Raw genomic sequence first — 14811 nt, forward strand, 5'->3', positions numbered from 1 at the left:
CATGAATGGACGCAGGTGATCAGACAGGATGCTTACGTACGTTTCACTTGTCAGAGTCGTATCTAGGCGTATCAGGGATCCAATATCACTAACTGCGACCCACACTACAAGCTTCTACCACCTTGAACAGTCCTCTGTTGACATATAGAGTCCATGAATTCATGAGGTTGTCTCCATACCTGTATACGTCCACCCGCTCTATACAATTTGAAACGAAACTCGTCCGACCAGGAAACATGTTTCCAGTCACCAACAGTCTAATGTCGGTGTTGACAGGCCCAGGCGAGGCGTAAAGCTTTGTGTCGTGTTGTCATCAACGATACTAAAGTAAGCTTTCGGCCCAGAAAGCCCTCACCGATGATTTTTCGTTGAATGGTTCGCACGCTGATGCTTGTTGATGCCCCAGCACTGAAATCTGCAGCACTTCTGTCACGTTGAACGATTCTCTTCAGTCGTCATTGGTCCCGTTCTTGTTTCTGGCCGCAGCGATGTCGGAGGTTTGATCTTTTACCGGATTCCTTATATTCGCGGTACACTCGTGAAATGGCCGTAAAGGAAAATCCCCACTTCATCGCTACCTCGTAGATGCTGGGTCCCGTCGCTCGTGCGCCAACTACACTCCTGGAAATTGAAATAAGAACACTGTGAATTCATTGTCCCAGGAAGGGGAAACTTTATTGACACATTCCTGGGGTCAGATACATCACATGATCACACTGACAGAACCACAGGCACATAGACACCGGCAACAGAGCATGCACAATGTCGGCACTAGTACAGTGTATATCCACCTTTCGCAGCAATGCATGCTGCTATTCTCCCATGGAGACGATCGTAGAGATGCTGGATGTAGTCCTGTGGAACGGCTTGCCATGCCATTTCCACCTGGTGCCTCAGTTGGACCAGCGTTCGTGCTGGACGTGCAGACCGCGTGAGACGACGCTTCATCCAGTCCCAAACATGCTCAATGGGGGACAGATCCGGAGATCTTCTGGCCAGGGTAGTTGACTTACACCTTCTAGAGCACGTTGGGTGGCACGGGATACATGCGGACGTGCATTGTCCTGTTGGAACAGCAAGTTCCCTTGCCGGTCTAGGAATGGTAGAACGATGGGTTCGATGACGGTTTGGATGTACCGTGCACTATTCAGTGTCCCCTCGACGATCACCAGTGGTGTACGGCCAGTGAAGGAGATCGCTCCCCACACCATGATGCCGGGTGTTGGCCCTGTGTGCCTCGGTCGTATGCAGTCCTGAGTGCGGCGCTCACCTGCACGGCGCCAAACACGCATACGACCATCATTGGCACCAAGGCAGAAGTGACTCTCATCGCTGAAGACGACACGTCTCCATTCGTCCCTCCATTCACGCCTGTCGCGACACCACTGGAGGCGGGCTGCACGATGTTGGGGCGTGAGCGGAAGACGGCCTAACGGTGTGCGGGACCGTAGCCCAGCTTCATGGAGACGGTTGCGAATGGTGCTCGCCGATACCCCAGGAGCAACAGTGTCCCTAATATGCTGGGAAGTGGCGGTGCGGTCCCCTACGGCACTGCGTAGGATCCTACGGTCTTGGCGTGCATCCGTGCGTCGCTGCGGTCCGGTCCCAATTCGACGGGCACGTGCACCTTCCGCCGACCACTGGCGACAACATCGATGTACTGCAGAGACCTCACGCCCCACGTGTTGAGCAATTCGGCGGTACGTCCACCCGGCCTCCCGCATGCCCACTATACGCCCTCGCTCAAAGTCCGTCAACTGCACATACGGTTCACGTCCACGCTGTCGCGGCATGCTACCAGTGTTAAAGACTGCGATGGAGCTCCGTATGCCGCGGCAAACTGGCTGACACTGACGGCGGCGGTGCACAAATGCTGCGCAGCTAGCGCCATTCGACGGCCAACACCGCGGTTCCTGGTGTGTCCGCTGTGCCGTGCGTGTGATCATTGCTTGTACAGCCCTCTCGCAGTGTCCGGAGCAAGTATGGTGGGTCTGACACACCGGTGTCAATGTGTTCTTTTTTCCATTTCCAGGAGTGTATAACACTACGTTCAGACACACGCAAATATTGATAACCTGCTATTGCAGCAGCAGTAACCTATCTGACAGTGCGCCAGACACTTGTCTTACAAAGACGTTGCCGACCGAAGCGCTGTATTTTGCCCGTTTACATTTTTCCGTACTTGAATACGTATGCCTATAGCAGTTTCTTTGGCGCTTCATTGTATAACACCACTTCTCCATACTTCACTGTTGGCAGCACACACTATGGCAGGTAACGTTCTCCAGGTATTCTCCAAACACAAACTCTACCATTGGCCTGCCACAGAGTATAGGGTGATTCATCACTCCAAATCACTCCAGTAATCTACTCTCCAGTGCCATCGCTGTTACACCACATCAAGCGTCATTTAGCATTGACTACAGAAAAATGTTGCTTATGGGGATCTGCTCGACCATTGTACAGAATACTCCTCAACTCATGCGCAGCCATTGCGCAGCCTCGATCGCTGGTAGCAGTTTGAAAGTTACGAGGGATTCCTTCATGCAACTTGTCCCAGTCACCAATACTCGACAGTTCCTGACTGGCGGTATACAAGGTCTGTCTGGTCTTGCTTAGCTAGGGTTGTTATTTTAGCCTTGGGAAGGGTTGAAATGTCTCTCATGAACTTGTCCCTCAGGTGATACCCAATGACTGGGCCACGTTCGAAGTCATTGAGTTCTCGTGACCGACCCATTTCGCTGTTACTGCTTCTCTACTGGTAACACAGTACTCGCAGCCTACTTTTATGTCGGCGTGTCTGTCTCTCGTGACAAATACACTGAACAACTAAAGGAACTGGTACAGCTGTCTAATATCGTGTAGCGCCCCCTGCGAGCATTCAGAATTGCCGCAACATGATGTGGCATGGACTCGAGTGACGTGTGAAGTAGTGCTAGAGGGAATTGACACTATGAATCCTGGAAGGCTGTCCATAAATCCGTAAGGGTACGAGGGGGTGGAGATCTCTTCTCAACAGCACGTTGCAAGGCATTCCAGATATTCTCAATAATGTTCATGCCTGGGGAGTTTGCTAGCCAGCGGAAATGTTTAAATTCAGAAGAGTGTTCCAGGAGCTACCCTGTAGCAATTCTCGGCGTGAGGTGTGCCGCATTGTTCTGCTGGAATTGCCCAAGTCCGTCGGAATGCACAGTGCCCATGAAGGGATGCAGGTGATAACACAGGATGCTTACGTACGTGTCACCTGTCAGAGTCGTATCTGGACGTTTCAGGAATCCAGTATCACTAGCTGCGACCCACACTGCAAGCCTCTACCATCTTGTACAGTCCCCTGTTGACATGCAGGGCCCATGGATTCATGAGGTTGTTCCATTACTGTATACGTCCACTCGCACTATAAAATTTGAAACGACACTCGTCCGACCAGACAACATGTTTCCGGTCACCAACAGACGCCCAGGTGAGGCGTAAAGCTTTGTGTCGTGCAGTCATCAAGGATACAAGAGTGGGTTTTCGGTTCCGAAAGCCTTTATCGCTAATGTTTCGTTGAGTGGTTCGCACGCTGACGCTTGTTGATGGCCCCGCATTGAAATCCGCAGCAATTTGCGGAAGAGTTGCGCTTCTGTCACGTTGAACGATTCTCTTTAGTCGTCGTTGGTCCCATTCTTGCAGGATCTTTTTCCGGCCTCACCGATGTTGCAGATTTGATGTTTTACCGAATTCCAGATGTTCACAGAACACTCGTGAAATGATTGTACGGAAAAATCCCCACTTCATCGCTACCTCGGTGATGCTGCATCCCATCGCTCGTACGCCGACTATAGCAACACGTTCAAACTCACTTAAATGTTGATAATCTGCCTTTGTAGCAGGAGTAACGAATCTAACAACTGCGCCAGACACTTGTTGTCTTATATAGGCGTTGCAGACCGCAGCACCGCATTCTGCCTGTTTACGTATCTCTGTATTTGTATAGGCATGCCTACACCAGTTTCTTTGGCGGTTCAGTCTAGTATGCAACTCATAATATACGACTGTATTTTTTGATCAGGTGGTGTACACATATTTTTGTCAACTGACATTAGGGGATGGTCGCGTAATATCGGGCAGCAGATTGCAGAAGACAAGACATCCCTCTAAACCCTGGCGCTAGTTGCAGCACCTGCCACATCAGTGCAGTGTGTACTGTAGAGCAGTGTTCCGCAACCTTTTATTACTCCCGGTACATCCACATGGCCCTAGAGTCAACGTGGCATACAAAAATGTCTGTACCCTGAAAATTGTGTGAATCTTAATATACGAGGGGCGTTCAGAAAGTAAGCTCCGATCGGTCGCGAAATGGAAACGACTATGAAAATCCGATAAAGCTTTGCACAGATGTGTTGGGTAGTGTCTCTAGTATAACCCCAGTTAGCATCACGTCGCTCTTCTCATTTCTGAGCTCGCAGTGAGTGCGTAAAGATGTCTAGAAAATAGTGTCTGCCGCCAAGTACGAGGGCCTGGTGAGAAATTTCGCCTGAAGCTATGCAGCTAACATTACATAACTGTCGTGCTGTTTCGTCTTCACGACAATTCTCAGCCGTATTCTGCAGGGGCAATGAAGATGCTCCTGCATCGTTTTCTAATTACCCACAATACAGTCCGCAATTGTCTCCCCCTGAGTTTCATCTCTGGTCACATGAACCGCTGTCTTTGAAGACAACATTTTGACACAGACAACGAGGTGTAGGCCAGCGTGGAGAATTGGCGGAAAGCACTGGCGGCTGCCTCCTATGATGAGGCTATTGAAAAGTTGGTACAACGCTATGACAAAAGTCTAAGTCAGAACGGCGACTACGTAGAGAAGTAGCTGAAAGGTGTAGCTAATTGTTACAAGTAAAACATTTCTGATGTTCACTGTTGTTTCAATTTGGCAATCAATCGGAGCTTACTTTCTGAACAGGCCTCGTAATTACGAAAGTAATCAGTTGTTATTATTATTGTTATTAATATAAAAGGAATATACTCATGCCTTTCTCATCAACTTTCTCATTAAGTTTAATTCATTGAAGAAAACAGACATTTATAAAACGAATTTTAAAGTAAATAACTCTACCTTCAATGTGATACTTTACTTTGCTTAACTGCACACGGACTGCTGATTTGTCGCGGAATCATTGACAAAGCGACCGCAATTTGAAAAAAATGTTCAAATGTGTGTGAAATCTTATGGGACTGCTAAGGTCATCAGTCCCTAAGCTTACACAATACTTAAGTTAAATTATCCTAAGGATAAACACACACTCCCATGCCCGAGGGAGGACTCGGACCTCTGCCGGGACCAGCCACACAGTCGATGACTGCAGCGCCTTAGCCGGCCGTAGTGGCCGAGCGGCTCTAGGCGCTACAGTCTGGAGCCGCGCGACGGCTACGGTCGCAGGTTCGAATCCTCCCTCGGGCATGGATGTGTGTGATATCCTTAAGTTAGTTAGGTTTAAGTAGTTCTAAGTTCTAGGGGACTGATGACGTCAGCAGTGACGTCCCATAGTGCTCAGAGCCTTTTTTTTTTTTTTTTTTTTTTTTTTTGCAGCGCCTTAGACCGCTCGGCTAAGCGACCTTAATTGGTCAGCGATTGATTTGAATTTCTCTCTCTCTCTCTTTGATGGTTTAATTTGTCAACGTTGAGAAACCCAGTTCAGACATATATGGAGTTGAAAATTGTAACAATGCGTTAACTGCCTTCTCATAGATAGCCGGGTTTTCACTGCTTATTGACAATCAAAATACGAGACAAGAAAAAGATAGAAACCACGAACGAATTATTCGAATGGAACGGAAATCGGTAGACGTGTTGTACATCTACAAACAAACAAATGATTACTATTTCAGAAAAATTGGATGACTGATTGAAGGGAAAGAGCTTGACAAATTGAACAAGTCATTAACACGTCTCCAGACACTTATCCGATCTGATACCTCATTTACTGTGTCTTAAGCGGTGAATCCTGCTTTGAACTGAGCTTTGACGATCACCGAAAACGTATCTGGAGGGGCTCCGGACGGTGGTGGGATATGAACTTGATTGTCACCCAAAATACAGCCTGACAAGCAGGAGTGATGGGGCCATTTCTTTTGATACCAAGGCCCTTTTGGTTGTCATCTGCGGCTCTCTTAACAGTGCAGTGGTACGTCGATGATACTCTACTCCCCTTTTTGTTGTCTTCATAGCAAGCCACGTTGGACTTATATTTCAGCAAGATAATGTTTGCCGTGCTTTCCAAACCCTACGTTGGCCGGCAAGGTCACCAGATCTCTCCACAAATAAGAACGTTTGGTACAGTATGGGGAGGGCCATCGAACCAGCTCTGGATTTTAACGTTCTAACGCACCAATTTGACAGAATTTTGCACAATATCCTTCAACAGGACATCTAACAACTTTGTCAATGAATGCCTAACCAAATAACTGCTTGCACAAGGACCAGAGGTGGACTAACTTATTACTAACTTACTCAATTTGTGACATTCTTCGTCTTAAATAAATAGTCCAATTGTTCTGAAACCGTAAACATGTGTTTCTCTGCAGATGTATGTCACATCTACCAATTTCCTTCCCATTCGAATAATTTCTTCGCGATAAGTCATTTTCTGTCTTACAGTATATTTCTGAATGTTCTTTCTGTGTGAATACATATATGCCGTGTACAACTATGTGTTGCTGTAAAGGCTGGCTATTCACACAAGCAAATAAATAAATTACGAAAGACAAAAAGCCCACAAAGCACCACATCTTGTTGTACAGCTGACGCTAATGGTATCATGTAAGATGTACACAACTACTATTTAAGACTATATACTAACATACGAATAGCAGCAGAATATGAAACGCAACTATTTAGTGTCGGCAGGCTACAGAAGAGTTTTAGACAACACCCTCCCCAAAAAGCAGCTGCCGATACATGTTGCTGGACTCAGGACCTCGTGAACTGGACAGTCTGAAATCTGCCTCCGAGACGTGCCACCGACTGACCTTTGGTGGTAGGTTCTTCGGCGTCGTCGTCGAAGGCGGCCCAGGAGCTGGGGCTGTCGCTGGCGAGGACTATGTCGACGTCTGGCGAGATGGGGAAGGCGCGCGGCTTGCGGCCCTGAGTTTGCGACTGGGGGAGCGCGGGCGGCTGGTCTGTGAGCCCGGCGACCTCGCTGTCGAACGAGTCGTGCGCGGTCTGCTCGCCGAGCACCGCCGCAGCGACGCTGGTGTCGAATGGGTCGCGCTCGAGGCCGAGGCCGAGGCCGAGGTCGAGGTCGAGGTCTAGCTGCTGGTCCTGGTCGGCGCCGTCCGCCGGCGGCTGGTAGGACGCCTTCCGCGAGACCGACTCTTTGGCGAGGGCCGCGAACTCGTCGTCGAGGTCCTCCTCCTCCTCGTCCTGGCCGTCGGGGAAATCTACAACCTGCCAAACGACAGCATAACTTACCCAGGTATCAGCTACAAACACACTAGACATACAAGTGAATCGTCAACTGTTGAAAGTAAATAAGTCCAAACTTTCAACTTACGTTTTTTTGTGAATATTATATTTAATTCTAGGCCTTTAGGCAATCTACACTTATATCTACAACAATGAACCTACTCCGCGAGGCGCCGCACGGTGTGTGGCGGAGGGTACCCTGTACCACTAGTATTTATTTCATTTCCTTTTCCATCCAGAAAGAGAGCGAGTAACAAACGACAGTCTACTTCTGTATACGGTATATACTCACTAGCGACCAAGCGGTGTGTGGCGGAGGGCACAATTCGCGTCAAAGTCATATCCCCCCCCCCTCCCCCACCTCTGTTCCACTCACGGATCGCGATAGAGAAAAAGACTGTTTGAACGCGTCAGTACGAGCTCTAATTTCCCTTATCTTTGAATGGTGATCATTGCGCGATTTGAGAGTTGGTGGTAATAATATATGCTCTACATCCTCGGTGAAGATCGGATTTCGGAATTTAGTGACCACCCCCATCCGTTTAGCGCGCCGTCTACCTGCAAGAGTGTCCCACTTCAAACTTTCTATGAGATTTGTACCGTTCCCGCGATGGCTATTTGTACGTCACGAATCTCCCCGCTCTTCTTTGGACTTTCTCAATCTCCTGAATCAGACCCATCTGGTAAGGGTCCCACACAGACGAACAATACTCCGAGACTGACGAACTAATGTATTGTAAGCTATTTCCTTAGTTGAAGGACTGCATCGCTTCACCATTCTACCAATAAACCGAAATCTAGAGTTCGCCTTACCCGTTACTTGCGTAATCTGATCATTCCATTTGAGATAATTTCGAATAATCACTCCCAGATACTTGACGGACGTTACCGCTTTCAAAGACTGGGCATTTATTTTGTACTCGTACATTAAAGGGGATTTTCGCCTCTACGCAGTAGGTTACGCTTACTAATATTGAATTGTTCACAACTTTCGTGTGATACTACTTTCCTGTAGAGTACAGCATCATCCGCAAACAGCTTAAGGCCGCTGTCAATACCATCAACCAGATCGTTTATGTAAATCGTAAAAAGCAGAGGACCTATTACGCTGCCCTGCGGCACACCTGAAGTTACGCGTGTTTCTGCTGAAGTCACCCCGTTCGGGACGACATACTGCTTCCTGTCTGTCTACATGCCTTCATATCAGCCCTGATTTCTTGTGCCTATCTTCGTGGTCTTTACGCGAAATGTATGTTGGCGGAGTGGAACCGTTCTGCAGTCAGCTTCAAATGCCGGTTCTCTAAAGTTCCCAAATGGTATTCCTCGCAAAGAGTGGTACATTCCCTCACGGGTTTTCCCTTTGATTTCCCGAAGCGTCTCCGTAATACTTGAGTATTGCTCGAACCTACCGGTAGCATGTCTAGCATCGCTCTTCCGTATTGCTTCCATGTCTTCTCTTAATCCGACCTGGTGTGGATCACAACACTCGAGCAGTGCTCAAGGATAGGTCACCCTAGCGTGCTATATGAAGTCTTCTTTAAAGATGAACTACACTTTCCCAAAATTTTTCCAATAAACTGAAGTCGACCATTCACCTTCCATACTAAGACCTGTACCTGGTCGTTCCATTTCATTCCGCTTTGCAACGCTACGCCCATATACGGGGCGATCAAAAAGTCTCTCCGCAGTGCCGTATGGTTGTTAGCCGCTCGTGCCGTACGCTTGTTTGCCTGCCTGGGTTACTACCCGTCAAGTGGACTCTCCCAACATTCCACTGTTTCGTTTATCTTAGCCAGCGTCAGTAGTATCGCTTGTCTGTGTCTTTACGTGTTGACGTGGACGTTTAAGTTTAGTTATTTTGTTCGTTTGTTTCGTTTTTGTCACTGTTACAATGCTAACCATTGAGGAACGTGTGTTTTAGTCGAACAAGTGTCCATAGCTGGTGGTAAATACACAGTTTCAGTTCATCAAACATTTAATTCAATTTTTCCGGAGTCAACACTGCCACATCGCGATACTGTGCGAGATTCGATTAACAAATTTCGAAGTACGGGTTCAGTGACAGATGCACCGAGAAGTGATCGTCCTAGCGTTTTGTCTGACAATAAACTAGTCGATATTTCCGATAAAATGTGCATGAGTCCGAATAAGTCAGTAAGAGTACTCGCCCAGTAAATCGATGTTGGTGTCGGAACGGCCCACATAGCTGTAAGGAAAAAATTAGAACTTTTCCCGTACAAAGTGACAGTCGTGCTGAAAAATGTTAATCATGGCAAGAGACTGCATTACTGTCAATGATTCAAAAATTTCGTTCAACAAAATGGCAGGGATATTCTCAATGAAACGTTTCTCACTGATGAGGCGTGGTTTCTTTTATCCGGGTATACGAACTCGAAAAATTCTCGTATGTGGACTACTGCAATTCTTGAGGAACCACTTTATTCTGAGAAAATAGGAGTTTCGATTGCAATTTCTAGACGTCGGATTGTGGGTCCCATATTTTTCAACGAAACTTTAAACGCACAACGATACTGCAGTGATATTCTGTACCCATTCATAGGAGAACTTGTGTAAAGTGAAATACTGAACGGTTATTTTCAGCGAGATGGTGCAACCGTGCATACAGCTCGCGTTTCACTGTCACTGCTTGCTGATGTTTTTGGTGATCGCAAAATTTCACGATCGCCTGACCTAACACCACCTGACTTTTTCTTCTGGGGTGCAGCGAAAGCAACTGTCTATAAAAACCGTCCAAAACCCATCGATGAATTGAAAACTGGGATATCCACTTTTCCTGCTTCTGTTACAGAAGAAATGTTACAGCTTGTGTTTGGAATCATGATTAGACGAATTGAATTGTGTATTCAACAACAGGGGGGACCTTCCAACATTTAATTCAAATGGCTCCAAGCGCTATGGGACTTAAAATCTGAGGTCATCAGTCCCCTAGACTTAGAACTACTTAAACCTAACTAACCTAAGGACATCACACACATCCATGCCCGAGGCAGGCTTCGAATCTGCGACCGTAGCAGCAGCACGATGCCGGACTGAAGCGCCTAGATCCGCTCGGCCACAGCGGCCAGCCTGACATTTAATGTGAAATTTGTAAGTAAAAATGAATATTCAATAAATTAATAACTTGTATTTCACTGAGTTTCATTTCTGTATATTCACTGCGGCATACGACACGCGCGGCTGACAATCACACGGCACTGCGGAGAGACTTTTCGAACACCCCGTATTTAAAAGAATGACTGTGTCACGTAGGACACTACCACTACTAGATCTACATCTACGTGATTACTCTGCTATTCACAATAAAGTGCCTGGCAGCGGGTTCAATGAACCACCTTCAAGCTGTCTCTCTACCGTTCCACTCTCGAACGGCGCGCGGGAGAAACGAGCACTTAATTTTTTTTTTTTTTTTTTTTTTTTTTGCGAGCCTTGATTTCTCTTATTTCATCGTGATGATCATTTCTCCTTATGTAAGAGGGTCAATAGAATGTTTTCGCAAACCGGAGGAGAAAACTGGTGATTGAAATTTCATGAGAAGATTCTGTCGCAACGAAAAACGCCTTTGTTTTAATGATTACCGCTCTCCTTATGTAAGAGGGTCAATAGAATGTTTTCGCAAACCGGAGGAGAAAACTGGTGATTGAAATTTCATGAGAAGATTCTGTCGCAACGAAAAACGCCTTTGTTTTAATGATTACCGCTCCAATTCGCATATCATGTCTGTGGCATTATCTCCCCTATTTCGCAATAATTCAGAACGAGCGGTCCTTCTTTGAACTTTACTAATGCTGCCTCCGAACATTACGGGTTTGCTTTTCCTATTCATCCGCATTAATGTTTTGTACTTTTAGAGCTAGCCGCTGTTCATCACACCAACTAGCAATCCTCCCACAGCCACGCGACTTCAACACTTTCCCGTGCACCACAGCATCATCAACAAACAACTGCAGATTATTCCCCATCCTATCTGCCAAATCTTTTTTGTGTATAGAGAACAACGGCGGCCCTATCACACTACTCTGTGGCACTCCTGACTACACCCTTGTCTCTGATGAGGACTATACAGTGGTTTCTGTTACTTAAAAAGTCTTCGAGGCATCCACATATTTGGGAACCTATTCTACACTCCTGGAAATGGAAAAAAGAACACATTGACACCGGTGTGTCAGACCCACCATACTTGCTCCGGACACTGCGAGAGGGCTGTACAAGCAATGATCACACGCACGGCACAGCGGACACACCAGGAACCGCGGTGTTGGCCGTCGAATGGCGCTAGCTGCGCAGCATTTGTGCACCGCCGCCGTCAGTGTCAGCCAGTTTGCCGTGGCATACGGAGCTCCATCGCAGTCTTTAACACTGGTAGCATGCCGCGACAGCGTGGACGTGAACCGTATGTGCAGGTGACGGACTTTGAGCGAGGGCGTATAGTGGGCATGCGGGAGGCCGGGTGGATGTACCGCCGAATTGCTCAACACGTGGGGCGTGAGGTCTCCACAGTACATCGATGTTGTCGCCAGTGGTCGGCGGAAGGTGCACGTGCCCGTCGACCTGGGACCGGACCGCAGCGACGCACGGATGCACGCCAAGACCGTAGGATCCTACGCAGTGCCGTAGGGGACCGCACCGCCACTTCCCAGCAAATTAGGGACACTGTTGCTCCTGGGGTATCGGCGAGCACCATTCGCAACCGTCTCCATGAAGCTGGGCTATGGTCCCGCACACCGTTAGGCCGTCTTCCGCTCACGCCCCAACATCGTGCAGCCCGCCTCCAGTGGTGTCGCGACCGGCGTGAATGGACGGACGAATGGAGACGTGTCGTCTTCAGCGATGAGAGTCGCTTCTGCTTTGGTGCCAATGATGGTCGTATGCGTGTTTGGCGCCGTGCAGGTGAGCGCCACAATCAGGACTGCATACGACCGAGGCACACAGGGCCAACACCCGGCATCATGGTGTGGGGAGCGATCTCCTACACTGGCCGTACACCACTGGTGATCGTCGAGGGGACACTGAATAGTGCACGGTACATCCAAACCGTCATCGAACCCATCGTTCTACCATTCCTAGACCGGCAAGGGAACTTGCTGTTCCAACAGGACAATGCACGTCCGCATGTATCCCGTGCCACCCAACGTGTTCTAGAAGGTGTAAGTCAACTACCCTGGCCAGCAAGATCTCCGGATCTGTCCCCCATTGAGCATGTTTGGGACTGGATGAAGCGTCGTCTCACGCGGTCTGCACGTCCAGCACGAACGCTGGTCCAACTGAGGCGCCAGGTGGAAATGGCATGGCAAGCCGTTCCACAGGACTACATCCGGCATCTCTACGATCGTCTCCATGGGAGAATAGCAGCCTGCATTGCTGCGAAAGGTGGATATACACTGTACTAGTGCCGACATTGTGCATGCTCTGTTGCCTGTGTCTATGTGCCTGTGGTTCTGTCAGTGTGATCATGTGATGTATCTGACCCCAGGAATGTGTCAATAAAGTTTCCCCTTCCTGGGACAATGAATTCACGGTGTTCTTATTTCAATTTCCAGGAGTGTATATGCTTGTACCTTCGTGTCAAATGCTTTTCGGAAATCTACCGGAGTAATATGAAACCTGCATGTTGCCCTTCATCCACAGTTCGCAGGATATCATATGAGAAAAGAGCAAGCTGAGTTTCGGACGAGCAATGCTGTTTAAAAGTATGTTGTTCGTGGAAATAAGTGGTGTGGTCTTGAGGATATTTATTATATTCGAACTGAGAATGTGTTTAAGAATTCTGCAGCAAACCGATGTTAAGAATATTGGTCATTTATTTTGTGGTTCCATTGTTTTATTCTTCCGATAAACAGGAAATAGAAATCGTTTGGTGTTGAAATGAAACATGTCATGGCCCTACAAATGATAGAAACGAAGATGGGGTTTACGCTTTTCGTAGTTGAAACCAAATACGTTACTGACTTATTACGCGTGATGAAACTGTTTGACTGCAATATGAGTATATCGTTGATAAACTTGCTCTTTTCCTTTCTTGCGGCGCTGACAATCACTGTCAGTGTTCATTGTCTTTCATGTGAGCAATAGTTGAAATATTACTGTAGAAGAATAATAGTACTGACTATAGCAGAAATAAAGTAAAAAATGCTGCTACAAGAGGACAGCCTTATCTAAATTGCAAAGATAATTATGTTCCAGGGAAAGCAGTTGGAGAATCATGCAAGTAAATATTAATCTTACTTGGAACAACAGCATGAAAATGCCAGAGATGTAAGTAGAAATAATATTTATTTTTATCTACAATACCATTCTTTTATTATTATTTTCCTTTCAGATAGAGATTGAAAAGTAATGCTTCTGTTGAGGTAAATCGACGTAATGACGTTTTGGAAAAATTTCTTCATCTTCCTACCAAATTTGCCCAGCATTTAACATCTGAAGCAACTTATTGAAGCAGAGGAAGTATATCAGAGGCGATCTCTGGGAAATCCGATCCAGAATTTTGTGTTGCAGCGTTTCTTTATCATATAACACGTGGAAGTGAAAGCAAATAGGTTTGCCAGGAAGCTTTCTTGGATGTACATGCAGTGACAAATTCGTGTCTGTAAATTACTATTTAAGGATACGTCACCTGTTGATAAACGTGGGAAAAATTCGAACTTCAAAAACATACCAGAACAGAGCTTTGCACTGATTCATACCTTTCCTGACACAAATGGTAGTAATCAAACAGCTTTTAGTGAATTTGCGTGCTTATGGACTATCGTCTCAGTAATGTGACTTGATTCGTGATTTCCTGTCAAAGAGGTCACAGTTCGCAGTAAAAGACAGAAAGTCATCGAGTGAAACAGAAGTGATTTCTGGCGTTCCCCAAGGTAATGTTATAGGCTCTCTGCTGTTTCTTATCTATATAAATGATTTAGGAGACAATCTGAGTAGCCGGCTCAGATTGTTTGCAGATGATGCTGTTGTTTATCGTACAGTAAACTCATCAGAAGATCAAAACAAATTGCAAAAGATTTAGAAAAGATACCTGCATGGTGCGAAAATTGACAACTAACTCTAAATAATGAAAAATGTGACGTCATCAACATGAGTGCTAAAAGAAATCCGCTAAACTTCGATTACACGATAGATCAGTCTAATCTAAAGACCGTAAATTCATCTAAATACCTAGGAATTACAATTCCGAATAATATAATTGAAAGAAGATATAGAAAATGTTGTGGGAAAGGCTAACCAAAGACTGCGTTTTATTGGCAGAACACTTAGAAAGTGTAACAGATCTACTAAAGAGACTGGCTGCATTACGCTTGTCTGTCCTGTTTTGGAGTACTGCTGCGCGGTCTGGGATCCTTACCAGA

The 14811-nt window shown here is 46.7% G+C and overlaps 1 protein-coding gene across 1 annotated transcript in view; it reads right to left on the minus strand.

The window, feature by feature from the left end:
* LOC126424624 (uncharacterized) overlaps positions 1 to 14811 on the minus strand; it is a 343469-nt gene that overhangs the window by 233771 nt on the left and 94887 nt on the right. The window contains exon 7 of the mRNA XM_050087361.1: positions 7009 to 7426. Within this exon, the coding sequence (XP_049943318.1) occupies positions 7009 to 7426 (418 nt within the window). The remainder of the gene's footprint in view (positions 1 to 7008; positions 7427 to 14811) is intronic.

Source organism: Schistocerca serialis, chromosome 10, assembly GCF_023864345.2.
Source record: "Schistocerca serialis cubense isolate TAMUIC-IGC-003099 chromosome 10, iqSchSeri2.2, whole genome shotgun sequence".
Classification (NCBI taxonomy): domain Eukaryota; kingdom Metazoa; phylum Arthropoda; class Insecta; order Orthoptera; family Acrididae; genus Schistocerca; species Schistocerca serialis.